At 49.3% G+C, this 12,999-nt stretch overlaps 1 protein-coding gene across 1 annotated transcript in view; it reads left to right on the top strand.

Moving 5' to 3' along the window:
* Fstl4 (follistatin like 4) overlaps nucleotides 1-12,999 on the top strand; it is a 430,872-nt gene that overhangs the window by 390,249 nt on the left and 27,624 nt on the right. Inside the window, exons 9-10 of the mRNA XM_057776294.1 lie at nucleotides 12,103-12,264; nucleotides 12,599-12,733. Coding sequence (XP_057632277.1) covers nucleotides 12,103-12,264; nucleotides 12,599-12,733 — 297 coding nt within the window. The remainder of the gene's footprint in view (nucleotides 1-12,102; nucleotides 12,265-12,598; nucleotides 12,734-12,999) is intronic.

The raw sequence follows: 12,999 nt of genomic DNA on the forward strand, positions 1-12,999 counted from the left end.
TGCCATCTAGAAGGCGCGGTATCCTTCAGCACAGGGCTCCATGAGCCTCCTCTCAGCCAGTGAGGATGGATGGGTATGTTTGGAGGGATTGTTTTCACTGGTTCAGGACCAGACATTACCAGCGATCTTGAAGTCAAGGAGGAACTGACCCCCTCCTGGCTACGCTTCCCTCCCCCACCTAGCAGTTTTCCAAGCCAGAGTCCATGATCGCATTTGTAGCCCGTCCTGAATAAGCACCGTGCAGAGATTCCCAAGGGCTTATGCTGTCACCTACTCTATGGGTGGCTTTAAAGGAAAGTCACTTACAGTGTGGGGCCATTGTGGAAGTAGAGCCTACCTCCATATCACCCTGCTTGCCATCTCCATCTAATTCCACCCATCACCAAAACGAGCCCTGGTCTCCCTGAAGTCCCATCCTGAACTATCAAGTCCAGGGAATTAGCCTCATCCCACTAAGCCCAACTGTCATTGATCAGACTTGGAGCAGGCACTAGGGTATCAGAGAAGTGTGAGGCAACTCAGCTTACAGATCCTCTGTGACAACTGGTGATTGGGACTTCTCCCAGGAGAAAGTGAGTGAGATGTCAGGAATGATGACATCTTAAGATTCACCTTGATTGACCTCAAGGATCCAGAGTGAGGGGCAAGCCGTTTAAGGGGTGACTGGGCATCTTCAGCTGTGTTTGCCTTGACAGAGTGTCTGTGGGATTTTTATATTTGTGCATGTCTAAGTATTATCTCATTGGAATTTCCCTCAAGCTGAGATGTACCTTTGGAATTTCATATCTGTGTGTTCAGATTAAGTATCAGGGATTCTAGTTGGCAATTTAACTCAGTTGGTAGAGTGTTTGCCTAGCAAGTGCAAAGTCCTGGGTTTGGTCCCCAGAGTCCCACAAACTGAGAAGGTAGAGTTAGGAGGATCAGAAGTTCAAGGGCATCCTTAACTATATAATAATGAGCGTGGGGCCAGTCTGGGCTACATGATACTCGGCCTATTAAAAAAAAGAAATGTATCTGGATTTCACCACGCTTAAGTGCTCCTACTTATTATACCCCAACAGGAATGAACCCAGAGATTTGGGGATCATTCAGAAACTAGACTTCTATGCAACAGACAGGTAGTAGGGTACACTCCTAGCAGGGACTGGTCCAAGTAGAAAATGTGCTGTGCAGAGAATATCACCATTTGACTCTGGCAAGTGATGACCAGAGACTGAAGGTGCTTTGACTATTCAACTGCAAAACACCTTTGCTTTCTGTTCCATCCCCTCAGATCCTCAGGCAGGCTGCAGAAGTACACTCGTCTGGTATCACACAGGCCTTCCATCCAGTCCTATTCGTAAGAGGCCCAGGCACAGGGCTGGAGAGTTGGCTCAGTGGTTAGGAATGCTCCCTGCTCTTCCAGAGGACATAAGCTCCATTCTCAGCAACCATATCCAGTGGTTCACAACTACCGATAGCTCCAGAGGATCTAGCGCCCTCTTCTGGCCTCCACAGCTATCTATACTCACATTCACATACCCTCACACAGATGCATGCGTGCGCACGCGCACACACGCACGCACACACACACACACACACAAATAAAAATAAATCTTAAAATTTAAAGTGTCTAAAGCAAAAGGAGAGAGCTGGGGCCTTCTCTCTAAGACAAACGTGAAGAGGGGGGAACTCATGCACAGCAATGTGAGAACCTCCTAGATTAGATGTCTCCTCTACTGGAGGAGGCTCTAAAGTCTCCAGCTCCTTCATAAATGATGTAGCAGGCCCCTGTGCTGAGGCCCCTGGGGACCTGGAAGGCTAAGCATGGATTCAATAGCGAGATCCCAGCACCATGGCATTCCTGGGCTCAGACTGTCTCCGAAGGGGAAATGGACTGCTTGCCTACTATCTTGGCTACTTCTCTCACTGCTGTGACAAACTGCCTGCTGAGAAGGTAGCTTGGAGGATGAAGGTTATATATGGGCTCAGAGTTTGAGGATGCATTCTCTATTATGGAGGGGAAGGCATGGTTGTGGGCTGTGAGGTGGCTGATCCCAGTCAGAAAACAGTAAGAGAGATGAATGGTGGGGCTCAGCTTACCTTCTCCTTTGTACTCAGGCTAGGACCCCAACCACAGGATGATTCTAGGCACAGTTAGGGTGGGTCTTTCCGCCTCAGGTCTTCTCTCCGATAGCATCCTTATGTGTGTACCAAGACATGTCTCATCGTCAAGCGACAATGAAGATGAACTATTACACTATTCAGAGGGGCTGGAGAGCCTTCTGAAGAAGAGATTCATAGACCCATGCTCTAACTGTTGAGAGATTCAAGCCTTCACTACTAGACAAAGGAAGAGTCATTGATGGGGTGGGGAGAGTGCGCTGGGAGCTGGATATCTTGTGATCAGTTTCCTCTTTCATTGTGTGACCTGCTGGACAGCTGGGCTGGTCCTGTCGGGTGCTATATATAGCTCCTGGCACTCATGAAGGCAATTGATGTGGCATGCAACACCCTCATTGGGATCACCTCTAACGTAGGCGCTATGATTATCTCCCAGGTATACAACATAATGATCTGCTGACCCTAGAAAAAGGCAGGAAGTTTTCAAAGTGCTACAGGACTTAAACTTCTGTCAGCCTTAGATTGAATCAATGTGCACCTGTGTGGAAAGACAGGGAATTAGGATGTCCTGAAACCATAATTACAGTCGTAACGTTTACTGCATACCTACCATGTGTCTTCCCTATCTTACAGGCAAGGTCACTGGGACTCTGAGAACTGGGGTGACATACCCTTACATCAGACATACACATAGCTAATAACTACAGAAAAACCTTGACAACACCTGGGCCAGTGCCTACCCAGCTATGATGCCATGAAACTGCCCTTAGAGATCCTGGATGTGAGGTATAGGGTAGGCAGTTGTCAGGTCTTTGTTGCGGTTATCTGGACTGCACACTCTGGAGAAACAGACGATAGGAGCCCTGCATCCCATGTCTCCAAGTCTGGTGCACAGCGTAGACCAGGTTGGAAGCAGCCACTGAAACAGACTCTGAGGACAGAGCCCTAAGTGGCCGTCTCAGATCCAGCCATTGGCCTCAGCAGGTCTGAAGTGGGTGGAACACACAGCTGGGTGTCGCCTGGTTCCCCAGAGGGCTCAGTGACTCCTGATGGTACATGGTTTCCAGGAAAAACTGGGTCACTGTAGGAATCTTGCAGATCTTTGAGGGCTATGGCTTGGTACTGAAGGAGGGAACCCCTCTGCCGGAGACTAGAAGGCTAGGAAGGCCCTGGAGGTTGTCAGTGGGCTGAGTCGCTAAAGGGTCTCCTGAGGAAGGAGGGGACATGGTAGTGACGTGAACCTATTCTTTCCACCATCCACCCCACACCTGAGGATATGAAAGATGGCCCTGAGTAGCTTGGGTGGAGTTTGGCCGGTCACCTACTGTGCTATTGGAGGTCTGCTTTGGTCCCTTCCTGGCCTGGCAGGAAGATGGTTGAGAAATACATGGGATAAAGGAGGGGAGGCCTTAGTGGAGGCTTTGGATTCATCTTAAGCCATAGTTAGTCATAGCTGGTAGACATTAATAATCAAAGCTAGTGGCCATTTGCTGGGCCTCCCAGCCCATCATACAGATATGGGGAAAAGATGATCATCCAAAATATAGGTAGCTTCTCTCTAGGGCCACGCTACTCTCAAGCTGTCTGGTAGCAGAGTTGGGATCCCATACACGGACTGGACTACCACCATCTTCTGAGACTCCCCCACTTCCATGACTGCCTTAACCCAGCTGCTTAAAGAAACCCTTCCAGGAAGCTACACTACCTCACACAAATTATTAGTATAGCTTACCCATAGCCCAGGCTGCCAGAGATGAGGCCCAAATCCTGACATGATTTATAGCTCGCTGCAAAGCCCCTACATTGCTTTCATGGGAAGGAGCGAGAACTTCAGACATCCGTGATTAATCCATTAAATTAAAAATACCTTCGACCTCCCCACAGTTCAGACAAGTAGTGATTCATCCCCGAAACACAATAATCATCTTCAAATCTGCTTATTACTCCAGCTTGGTGCTTTTGTGACTTCTTACTTAAGAACATATTTATGCCGCCTAATCCTTGGCAATGGAGATGATTCCCAAAGAAAATGGACCTTTGTGTTACGGATCCAAATGGGGCGTGGGCCGGCATATGGGAGTGGGTGTGTACACCTGCACGTGGAGGCCAGAGGTCAACTTCAGAATCATTCTTGCAGAGCCACCCACCTTGTTATTTTTGAGACAGTGTCTCTCACTGGCCTGGAATTCATCGAGTAGGCTAGGCTAGGCTGACTGGCCAGAGAACCCCCAAGGCCGGCCTACCTTCCTCCCCCTCCTGGCTTACTGGGATTCTAAGCACATACCACCACACCCAGCCTTTCTTATTGGGTTTGATGGATGGAACTCAGATCTTCATGCTGACAAGGCAAGTACTCTCCCAACTGAGCTGTCTCCCCTCCCCCCCCCTCGTGAAATTGTATGAAGGCTTTGCAAATCTAAAAGAAAATGTATTTGTCTAGGATCCCTTGTTTCACCTTCTTAATATGCAAAAGATGGGGGGTAGGTCTTGGGAGATGCATGGCCTGGGGACACAGGAGAAACAGTTGTGTCCTTCCCATATTACTGAGACCTGGCATCTTTGTCTGGCTCTGACGGGGACCCACATAGATGCCTCACAGGCCAGGGTTCTCCTCAGGACCTCTCTGTCCCGACAGACTCTATAGAGCTGGCACTGGGTGTGGCCAAAGTGTGTGACTGCGGGGATCAGGGCTAGGTGGGTGAGGCCAGGTACTAACTCAGAGCCTGGACCTCACCCATTGGAGAACCTGTTAGGTTTTTATAGGCAGCCATTGAGTGCCCACCCAACTGACCTATGATTGTTTTAGTTCCTCATACCAGCTTCATCCCCAACAAATGGTCAGATTTAAGCAAGATAGCTTCCTTGGAAAAGCTGCTTGGTGCCAGTATTGCAGCCCAGGATAGAAGAGACCAAGAGACCTCTGATCCTGCCACTACCCAGGTGCCCAGGATGGCCCATAGGGTCCATTTTCCCCGTCCGCCAAAGCTGATGACCTAACTGGGCACTGTCATCCAGCTCCACACCAGCTACTCCAGGGAAATGCTGAGGGGACCTGACCCACTAGCTCATGGAGGACCAAGGCAGCTAACTGTTCCCATGACCCCAAATCCCTGAATGCAACACATAGCTGCATGCCCTGCTTGCATGTACATACATAATTACATACATAGACAAGAGCCCTGTGGTCCAGCCAGCCCTTCTCCGAGCTTCATCTCTGCTATACCCCCTCATGCTGGTTCCATCAGCGTCTCAGTTTCCCTCCCAGAGTTCCTGTCATGGATTTATTTCATTTCTTGTTCAATGGTCTTCTCGCCATCAGTGTCTTCAACAATCTCCTCATCCCCTTACTTACTACACATAACCCCTCATCAATGTGTTCAACAGATCAGCATGCTTTGGCCTGCCACATCCTCATGGGTGGCAATTGGCAACGTGCTAAGGAAGAAATTTCTAAAAATAAAATAAGGAGAATTGGGGGCTGGAGAGACGGCTCAGTGGTTAAGAGCACCGCCTGCTCTTCCAGAGGTCCTGAGTTCAATTCCCAGCAACCACATGGTGGCTCACAACCATCTGTAATGGGGTCTGGTGCCCTCTTCTGGCCTGCAGGCAGACACACAGACAGAATATTGTATACATAATAAATAAATAAATTTAAAAAAAAAAAATAAGGAGAATTGGAGGAAACACTCACGGTTTACATAGGACGGTAGGACAAATAAATGGAGTTGATGTGTTGATGTAAGGTGATGGGGAGGTCAAAGGTAAGCCCCAGTGCTCTGACAAGGGGAGTTGGCCCTTTCCTGAAATGATAGAGTTTGTTTTAAGGGCAAGGTCTGAGCTAGCAGGGTGCATTTCAGAGGTAGCAGACAGGCGGCAAGTCCATGGGTGAGTTAGGCTAGCGAGGAGACCTGCATCCAAACCCCGGGGCTATAAGGAAAAGCCAGCTGAGCAGCTGAGAGGGAGAAGCCAGTGGGAACCAGGAGGGATGCCTGGGGCCAGGTGGAGACAGCGCCTTACAAAACAACCCAGCTGCGTGGTGCAGTACAGACCGGCCCGGGGCAAGGATGAGGGAGGTCAGGACAGGCATTGTGGAAGCAGTTCCCACGGGGTGACAGTTTCGTGTGGCTGGAACTGGCTGAGGGAAGAATGAAGGATGAAGGAGGAGGAAAGGGAGTGGGGTAGGAAAAAAAGTCAGAGGGACGAAGAGCCTCTATTCTGGGGTGCTTTAGAGTTACTTTGCTTTCTTTAATCTGGGAGAGAATGAACAGATTGTAGGAACTGAAGGGGGAAGGTCCTGAGTGAGGGGCATTAGAGGCGCATCCTGGAAGAGGAAGGGTGAGATCTAGGGCTTGAGCTAAACAGAGCAAAACAGAACAGCAGTCTCAAAACCCCACACTGTCGTGTGGAAGGGAACAAGAACGACCAGGAAGTGAGAGGGTCACTGCTTGGGGAGCCTTGGGGGACAGATCCTTCCGGCCTGGGGAGAGGAAGGGCTTAAATACAGGCCTGTAGTCCCAGCTATTCAGGAACTGAGGCAGGAGGATCACAAGTTAAAGACCTGCCTGAGGTATGGAGTACAGTCCAGGGCAAGCTAGGTAGCAGTGAGACCCTATCCACCCTCCCCAAAAGAAGACAGCTGAGGCCATAGGTCAGCGGTACAGCACTTGCTTGGCATGTGTGTATCACATGCACAGAATTAATTCCAACCAATTAAGGTCGGGGGCTAAGTACAGGTTGCCCCTAGGAAGCTGCAAGAGAAGCAGTGTCCTCAGGAGAAAGCCAGGTCTCCGGGGAAGAGGGACAAACAGATAAAGGAACCTCACTGCAGACTTGGTAGGTGAGAATACAAATTCCAGGTGGCAGAGGGTGGGCCCAGGAGGACAGCATGACATGATGTCATTACAGGGGACAAAGGACATGAAAAGAGCCTGGTGAACCCCACTCAGGTTTGAAGCAAGCTGGGGAGAAAGGAGCATTGGATGTGGGGGCAGCAAGTCCCCTCTTCAATTTTTCTCAGGCTCTCCTCAGGGAAACCTCCAGACCATCAGAGGGCATGTGTGTGTCCCGTCGGTCCCCCTCCCCCTCCCCCACCTCCCCACCCCCCTCCCCACGCCCCGCCTATGGAGAACCAGTGCCTTGAATTTAGGCACGTATTTCTGTTGAGTGACTCATCCTACGCCCTTGACTTTGAGTCAGGCGTCCTTTTGTTCTAGAACACTGTCACATATTTTAGTTTAAATCGAGTCCCAAATTGGTCTGGGAAAGCTCTCATCTCGGAGCAGGGCGCGCAGGCGCCAGGGGTGGGGTGGGGGGATTGGGGGTCAAGGGAGGGAAAGGGGTGTGCATTACATGTGGTCGGACAGATGATTCCTGCTCAAGTGTGAGAACGTCTCAGTCTGCCCACGCATTCCTGTCAGAGAGCAGAGCAGAAGCCAAGGGCAGTCTCCAGGGCTGGTACTGACCACCGCAGAAACCAATCCCCCGTTCCTCGCGTCTCAGTTCCCTGGACAAATTCTGCGCCAATAAACAGCAGGTACCGCAGACCTCTGGAGGGCAAGTCTCCCCCGGAGGAAGAGGAGAGTGAAGACTGCTAGGATCTGTTCCCCAAGGCTCCCCAAGGAGTGCCCCTCACATTTGCAAAGTTGTTCAGCCATCTTTTCTACACAGAGAGCTCCGCTGCTCAGTAAGGGACCAGAGTTCTTAGCACTGTGGGCATCAAGCCCAACACCTGCCTGGTGTTCCAGAGCTGTCAGCTGCCCGATAAGGGATTGACAGAGGCTTGTAAAATCAATCCAGGTCTTTAGTCAGGTGCTAGGCTCAAAGAGGAGGAGCCCCTCAGCTCACCCCCCAATCAATGGTCTAACGCTCTGTGATATCTTGGGTTTAGCAAAATGACAAGGAACAAAGTCATTTCTCAGATTCCTCAGCTATGCATTGAATTTTTTTTCCTTCCTAGATAAACTCAGAATTATTTTGTCAAGCCCCAGTGGGCTGGTTTTAATTGAAATTAGATTCAGTCCCTGGGTTAATTTGTCAGATCTTGTTTGTGACAATGGGAAATCTTCCTAATCAATGACCTCCCTCAAATTGTTACTTTCTTATAATGTCAGTGGTTTTATCATGTGGGGCCAGTCTGTTGTCTGTCTGGTCTGCACTTTGCTTGGGTACTAGCTCTTTGTTGTATTCATGTAATCGTTATCTTGTTTTGGTTTGTGTCCCAGAGTACAGCTACCTAAAACATCATTGCTCTCTATTATATGGTGACAATCTTAAATGTCCTCTAAGAGAAGGAAGAGATGGCTTAGCAGGTAGGTAAGAGTATTTATCTAAGGACCAAGGTTCCAGGACCCACAGCATGTGGCTCACAACATCCTGTAATTCCAGTTCCCAGTGGCCTGACGCCCTCTTCTGGTATCTGAGGGTACTACATGCACATAGCACACATACAGACAAGCAGACACATACATTTAAATAAATATAAATTTAAATCTTTTTCATTTTAAAATGCCCCCATAGGTATTTTAAGCATTTGATGCTCTGTTTATGGCCTTATTTTTAAGGCTGGAGAGCCCTTAGGAGATGGGTCTCAGCTAGTGGGAATAGGTTCAAGGCTTTGACATTGATCCTCACCTTTGAGGGACCAAAGAGCCTCAGTTGTACCAGAGAGAGCCCTCCCACCGCTGTGCCTCCCCACTAAGGTGAGCGGAGATTCCTTAAGTTATCTCTACTGGGTGTTTGGTCACAGGGGCTGGAAACAGCCTCATCCTTTAATATGGCCGTCTCTGTGTGTTGCTTCCTTGACCACACCAGCAAGCTTCCAAGTTAATGTTGCTTCCTTTACTTTCTCCTTTTTCTTTTTCCTGAAAGGAATGGTGCCGTCCCTTCCTTTTATGGACATACTCATTGTAGGAAGGAAATATCATTTTGTTCCTATTTTATTGAGACTCACACACCAAGAAATGGGGTTTGGGTCTTTTTCAAAGGCTCTTTTGGTAAGAAAATCAAATGACTTCTTTTTGGTCGCCTTTGACTTTGGGTTATAGATTTCCTAACAGCACTGGGACAAACTGTACTCAGAGTAAGTTCTGCTAATTTTTATGTATGTGTCTGCATGTTCATATGTGAGCATGGGTGTGCACATGCCTCAGTACATGTGTAGAGGTCAGAGGACAACCTTGGGTTCTATTCCTTACAGTCCATCTTGCTGACCTCTTGTTCACTGATGCTGCCCCATGAACATCTGGGGATTCTCCTGTCTCTGCCTCCCACCTTGCCTTCGGAAAGCAGGATTCCAGATGCATGCCACCGAATCCAGCTTTCCTACACGGATCTTTGGAACCTGAACCCAGGTCCTCACACTTGCACATCACAGGCTCTGTCCACTGAGACATCTCTCTAGACATCCCTGAAATGCCTAGATTTCAGCAGTTCACAGTGACTTACACAGGATTGTCGTGGTTTACACAAGAACAGTCCCCATAGGCTCAGATAGTTGATCACTGGGTCCCAGTTGGTGGAACTGTTTGGGAAGGACACAGAAGTATGGCCTTGTGGGAAGAAGGAGTGTGTCACTTGGGGATGGGTTTTGAGATTTCAAAAAGCCCACACCATTCTCAGCACTCTTTCCCTCTGCCTCCAACTCTAGGATAAGATATAAACTCCAAGGCCACGCCTGTCTGCCTGCTGCCAGGCTCCCCACCATGGTCGCAGACTCAGTGTAAACCTTGAATAAACTTTGTTCTGTAAGTTACCTTCGTCATGGTTCTCATCACAGTGATAGAAAGGTAATTAAAATAAGGACCAGGTGAGATAAACTCACCACTTGTTCATACATACATACACATATATGAGCCAGTTCTACAGCCCCTAAAGGTTCCTTTTAAATGATCCATTTCCTTGAGGTTTTTGTCTTTATTGCCTATAATACTGCATCTTCACATTCTTAAACCCCTTAGTATTCTTTCTCTAGTTCTTCATTGATCAAGCTTTCTCTTCTTACAACTAGGCAGAGCAAAGACTTCCTCATTGGTCTTCCCTTGACTTTTGAGTTGAGTCCTCCATTTCACTTCTACTTTCTCTGGGTTTGCCTGCGGTTGCCAGGCAGGCTGCTATGCTCACTGATGATGCCCTGGACAGTCCTCAACCAGAGCCCTGGTTCTCTCTAGAGACTTCTCAAACCACCCATCAGCCTCAGTACTCTGGGCCTCCAAGCTCCATCTCTGTGCTCTAAGGCTATAGGCCCCGTACTCAAGTTCTGTACACTCCACTTAGACCCCAATTCCTCCCTCCTTCCATCCTTCCCTCTCTGCCCACTGGAAGGTGTGAGGAAGGTTTGTTCTTTCCTATATGAACCAAGTGTGTCAGATAAAAGAGGCTTACACCTATACTCTTAAAACTAATCCTCGGCCGGGCGGTGGTGGCGCACGCCTTTAATCCCAGCACTTGGGAGGCAGAGGCAGGTGGATCTCTGTGAGTTCGAGACCAGCCTGGTCTACAAGAGCTAGTTCCAGGACAGGCTCCAAAAACCACAGAGAAACCCTGTCTCAAAAAACCAAAAAAAAAAAAAAAAAAAAAAAAAACTAATCCTCACCCACATCTCAACTGGCCCCACTTACCTCCTCCATCCTTGAGGGCTTGATCTGGGACAAGGTCACTCTTCTATAGCTTAGGACTTTGAGCAAAGAGGATCAAGGGGAGAGATGGCACAGACATCTTGCTCATGGGGCTCCCTGAGCTTAGTTTGGGTTCCCCCTCTTCCCCCCAACTTCACCCCTTGATCTTGGGGCTCCCTAAGCTTAGTTTAGATTCCCCTCAACTTCACCCCAGAGGTCAACCAGGGCAAGCCTTGACACTCTAGCTGAGTTGGTAGATGCTAAACAGACGCCTGAAAAATCTCTGTAGAAACTGCAGATCATTGCTCCTAGTGAGCCTAGAGTTTCTTTGTTGTTATCTGTCCTCTGAGCATAGATCACCAGAATGCTGCTAACTCAGACTCCATTGTCAGTGCCATTGCCCCCTCCTATGTGTGTTTCAGGTGCTCTCTGCTAGTCCAGAGAAAATTCTCTCTTCTCAAATACCAGGAGTCCTACTTTTAATGGACAAAGGAGCTTCCAGATAGTAGTAAGAAAACAGTTATCCACTTCAAGAGGGGTATGATTTAATACTCAAGTCTGCTTACATACGCTCTCAAACCTTGGCTTTAAAGTATATAGAGTAAAATGTATAAACATGAGCCCTCACGAAGGTGGGAAATGATAATGCTTTTATGTCCAGGAACAGGACTCTCCCTCACCAGGCTGCACGTCTCCAAGAGCCTTTGCCCTCAGCCTGCCCTTGTCAGAGGCCAATCCACTGTGGAGTGTGCCAGAGTCTTACCCACCCGCGAACGCTCCTCTAGCCAGTGGGTTGGGTTGCGTGCCCAAGCTGAAACTGGACTACCAGGGCCAGAGCTGAGTCGCTCCGTGACCAAGGAGCACACGTCCTTCTTTCACGAAGGTTCCAGGGCTTAGAGAGTGAAGAAATAAAAACGACCCACTGGAAAATCGATGGGCTTCCCCACAGCCGTGATGTAATTAGCAGCCCTGCCAGTCAGTGCCTATAAGTGCTTCGTGAAGCATTTCCTGCAAGAAATTAAGGCCCCGTCCAATGGCTTTCCGATAACAGGAATAATACATCTGAATTTCATTCATTCAGAGATGAATTTCAGTGGCTGTTGCTCTTTATGTGCAGCAGCTGAACAGCTTTAAATATTTGGATGTCTTCCTGATCATATTTAGAACAAGAGTGGAAGCCATGAATTACAGGGTACCACACCGGATGTGTTTATTGCCCGTGATCCATTTTACAGCCTTGTCCCTTGACGCTTGCGATGCTAAAGACATCACTGTAAGCTGGTTCAGAGACCTCCAGAGGTGCCTCTCGGGTTCACCCTCTGGAGCAGGGGTCTTGGGGTTTGGCCAGGGGTGGATTTTCTCTCACCAACACCGTTCTCACCCACAGTGCCACCAGTCATCCGCGTCTATCCAGAGACCCAGGCGCAAGAGCCTGGAGTGGCGGCCAGCCTGCGATGCCATGCTGAGGGCATTCCCATGCCCAGAATCATTTGGCTGAAAAATGGCATGGATGTCTCAGCCCAGATGTCCAAACAGCTCTCCCTCTTGGGTAAGAACTGCACATTAATCCCAGGACAGGAAATGAGAGGTAAGATCATGGCTGAGCCTGGCGCACTAAGAGGAAACAGAGGTCCCCTGATGACTGGCGCACAGGTCTCGTGGACATCTGAGAGGCTGTTAGCCAGATTCCAGGGCACCCTCTGTATTTTAGCAGTGCCAGCCTGTCCTGAGCCCAGTCCCAAGAATGATGGCTGCCCCCGGCCACACCCAAAGACTGTGTATTTAGCCCGACACTCTTCAGAGTTCCTGAGAAGGTGGTAGGGAGGGCACACGAAAGGGTGTTCCCCTGAGAGCACCACCCTGAGCCACTGTCCCTTCTACAGCCAATGGAACTGAACTCCACATTGGCAGCGTTCGCTATGAAGACACGGGGGCATATACGTGCATTGCCAAGAATGAAGTGGGCGTGGACGAAGATATCTCCTCCCTCTTCATTGAGGACTCAGCTAGGAAGACCTGTGAGTCCACTCTTGACTCTGAGACCCTCAGTGAGCTGTTTGGGAGTGTTACGGGGACAAGGGGGGGTGCATTAACTCTCAGGGCCATAGTCACCAACTGGAAACCTCTGGGACAAATCTATTTCCTCTGTGCACAAAGCTAGGGCCACAAGGAGGCCCAGATAGCCCAGCTGTGCCCCTGCCTCCTATGTGATGAACGACTGGACACTTGGTCCCAGAAGCCTTTGTGCCACCAGGTGCCCCATCCCAGTGGTCCCCTCTCATCT

This window comes from Chionomys nivalis, chromosome 7 (assembly GCF_950005125.1).
Source record: "Chionomys nivalis chromosome 7, mChiNiv1.1, whole genome shotgun sequence".
Classification (NCBI taxonomy): domain Eukaryota; kingdom Metazoa; phylum Chordata; class Mammalia; order Rodentia; family Cricetidae; genus Chionomys; species Chionomys nivalis.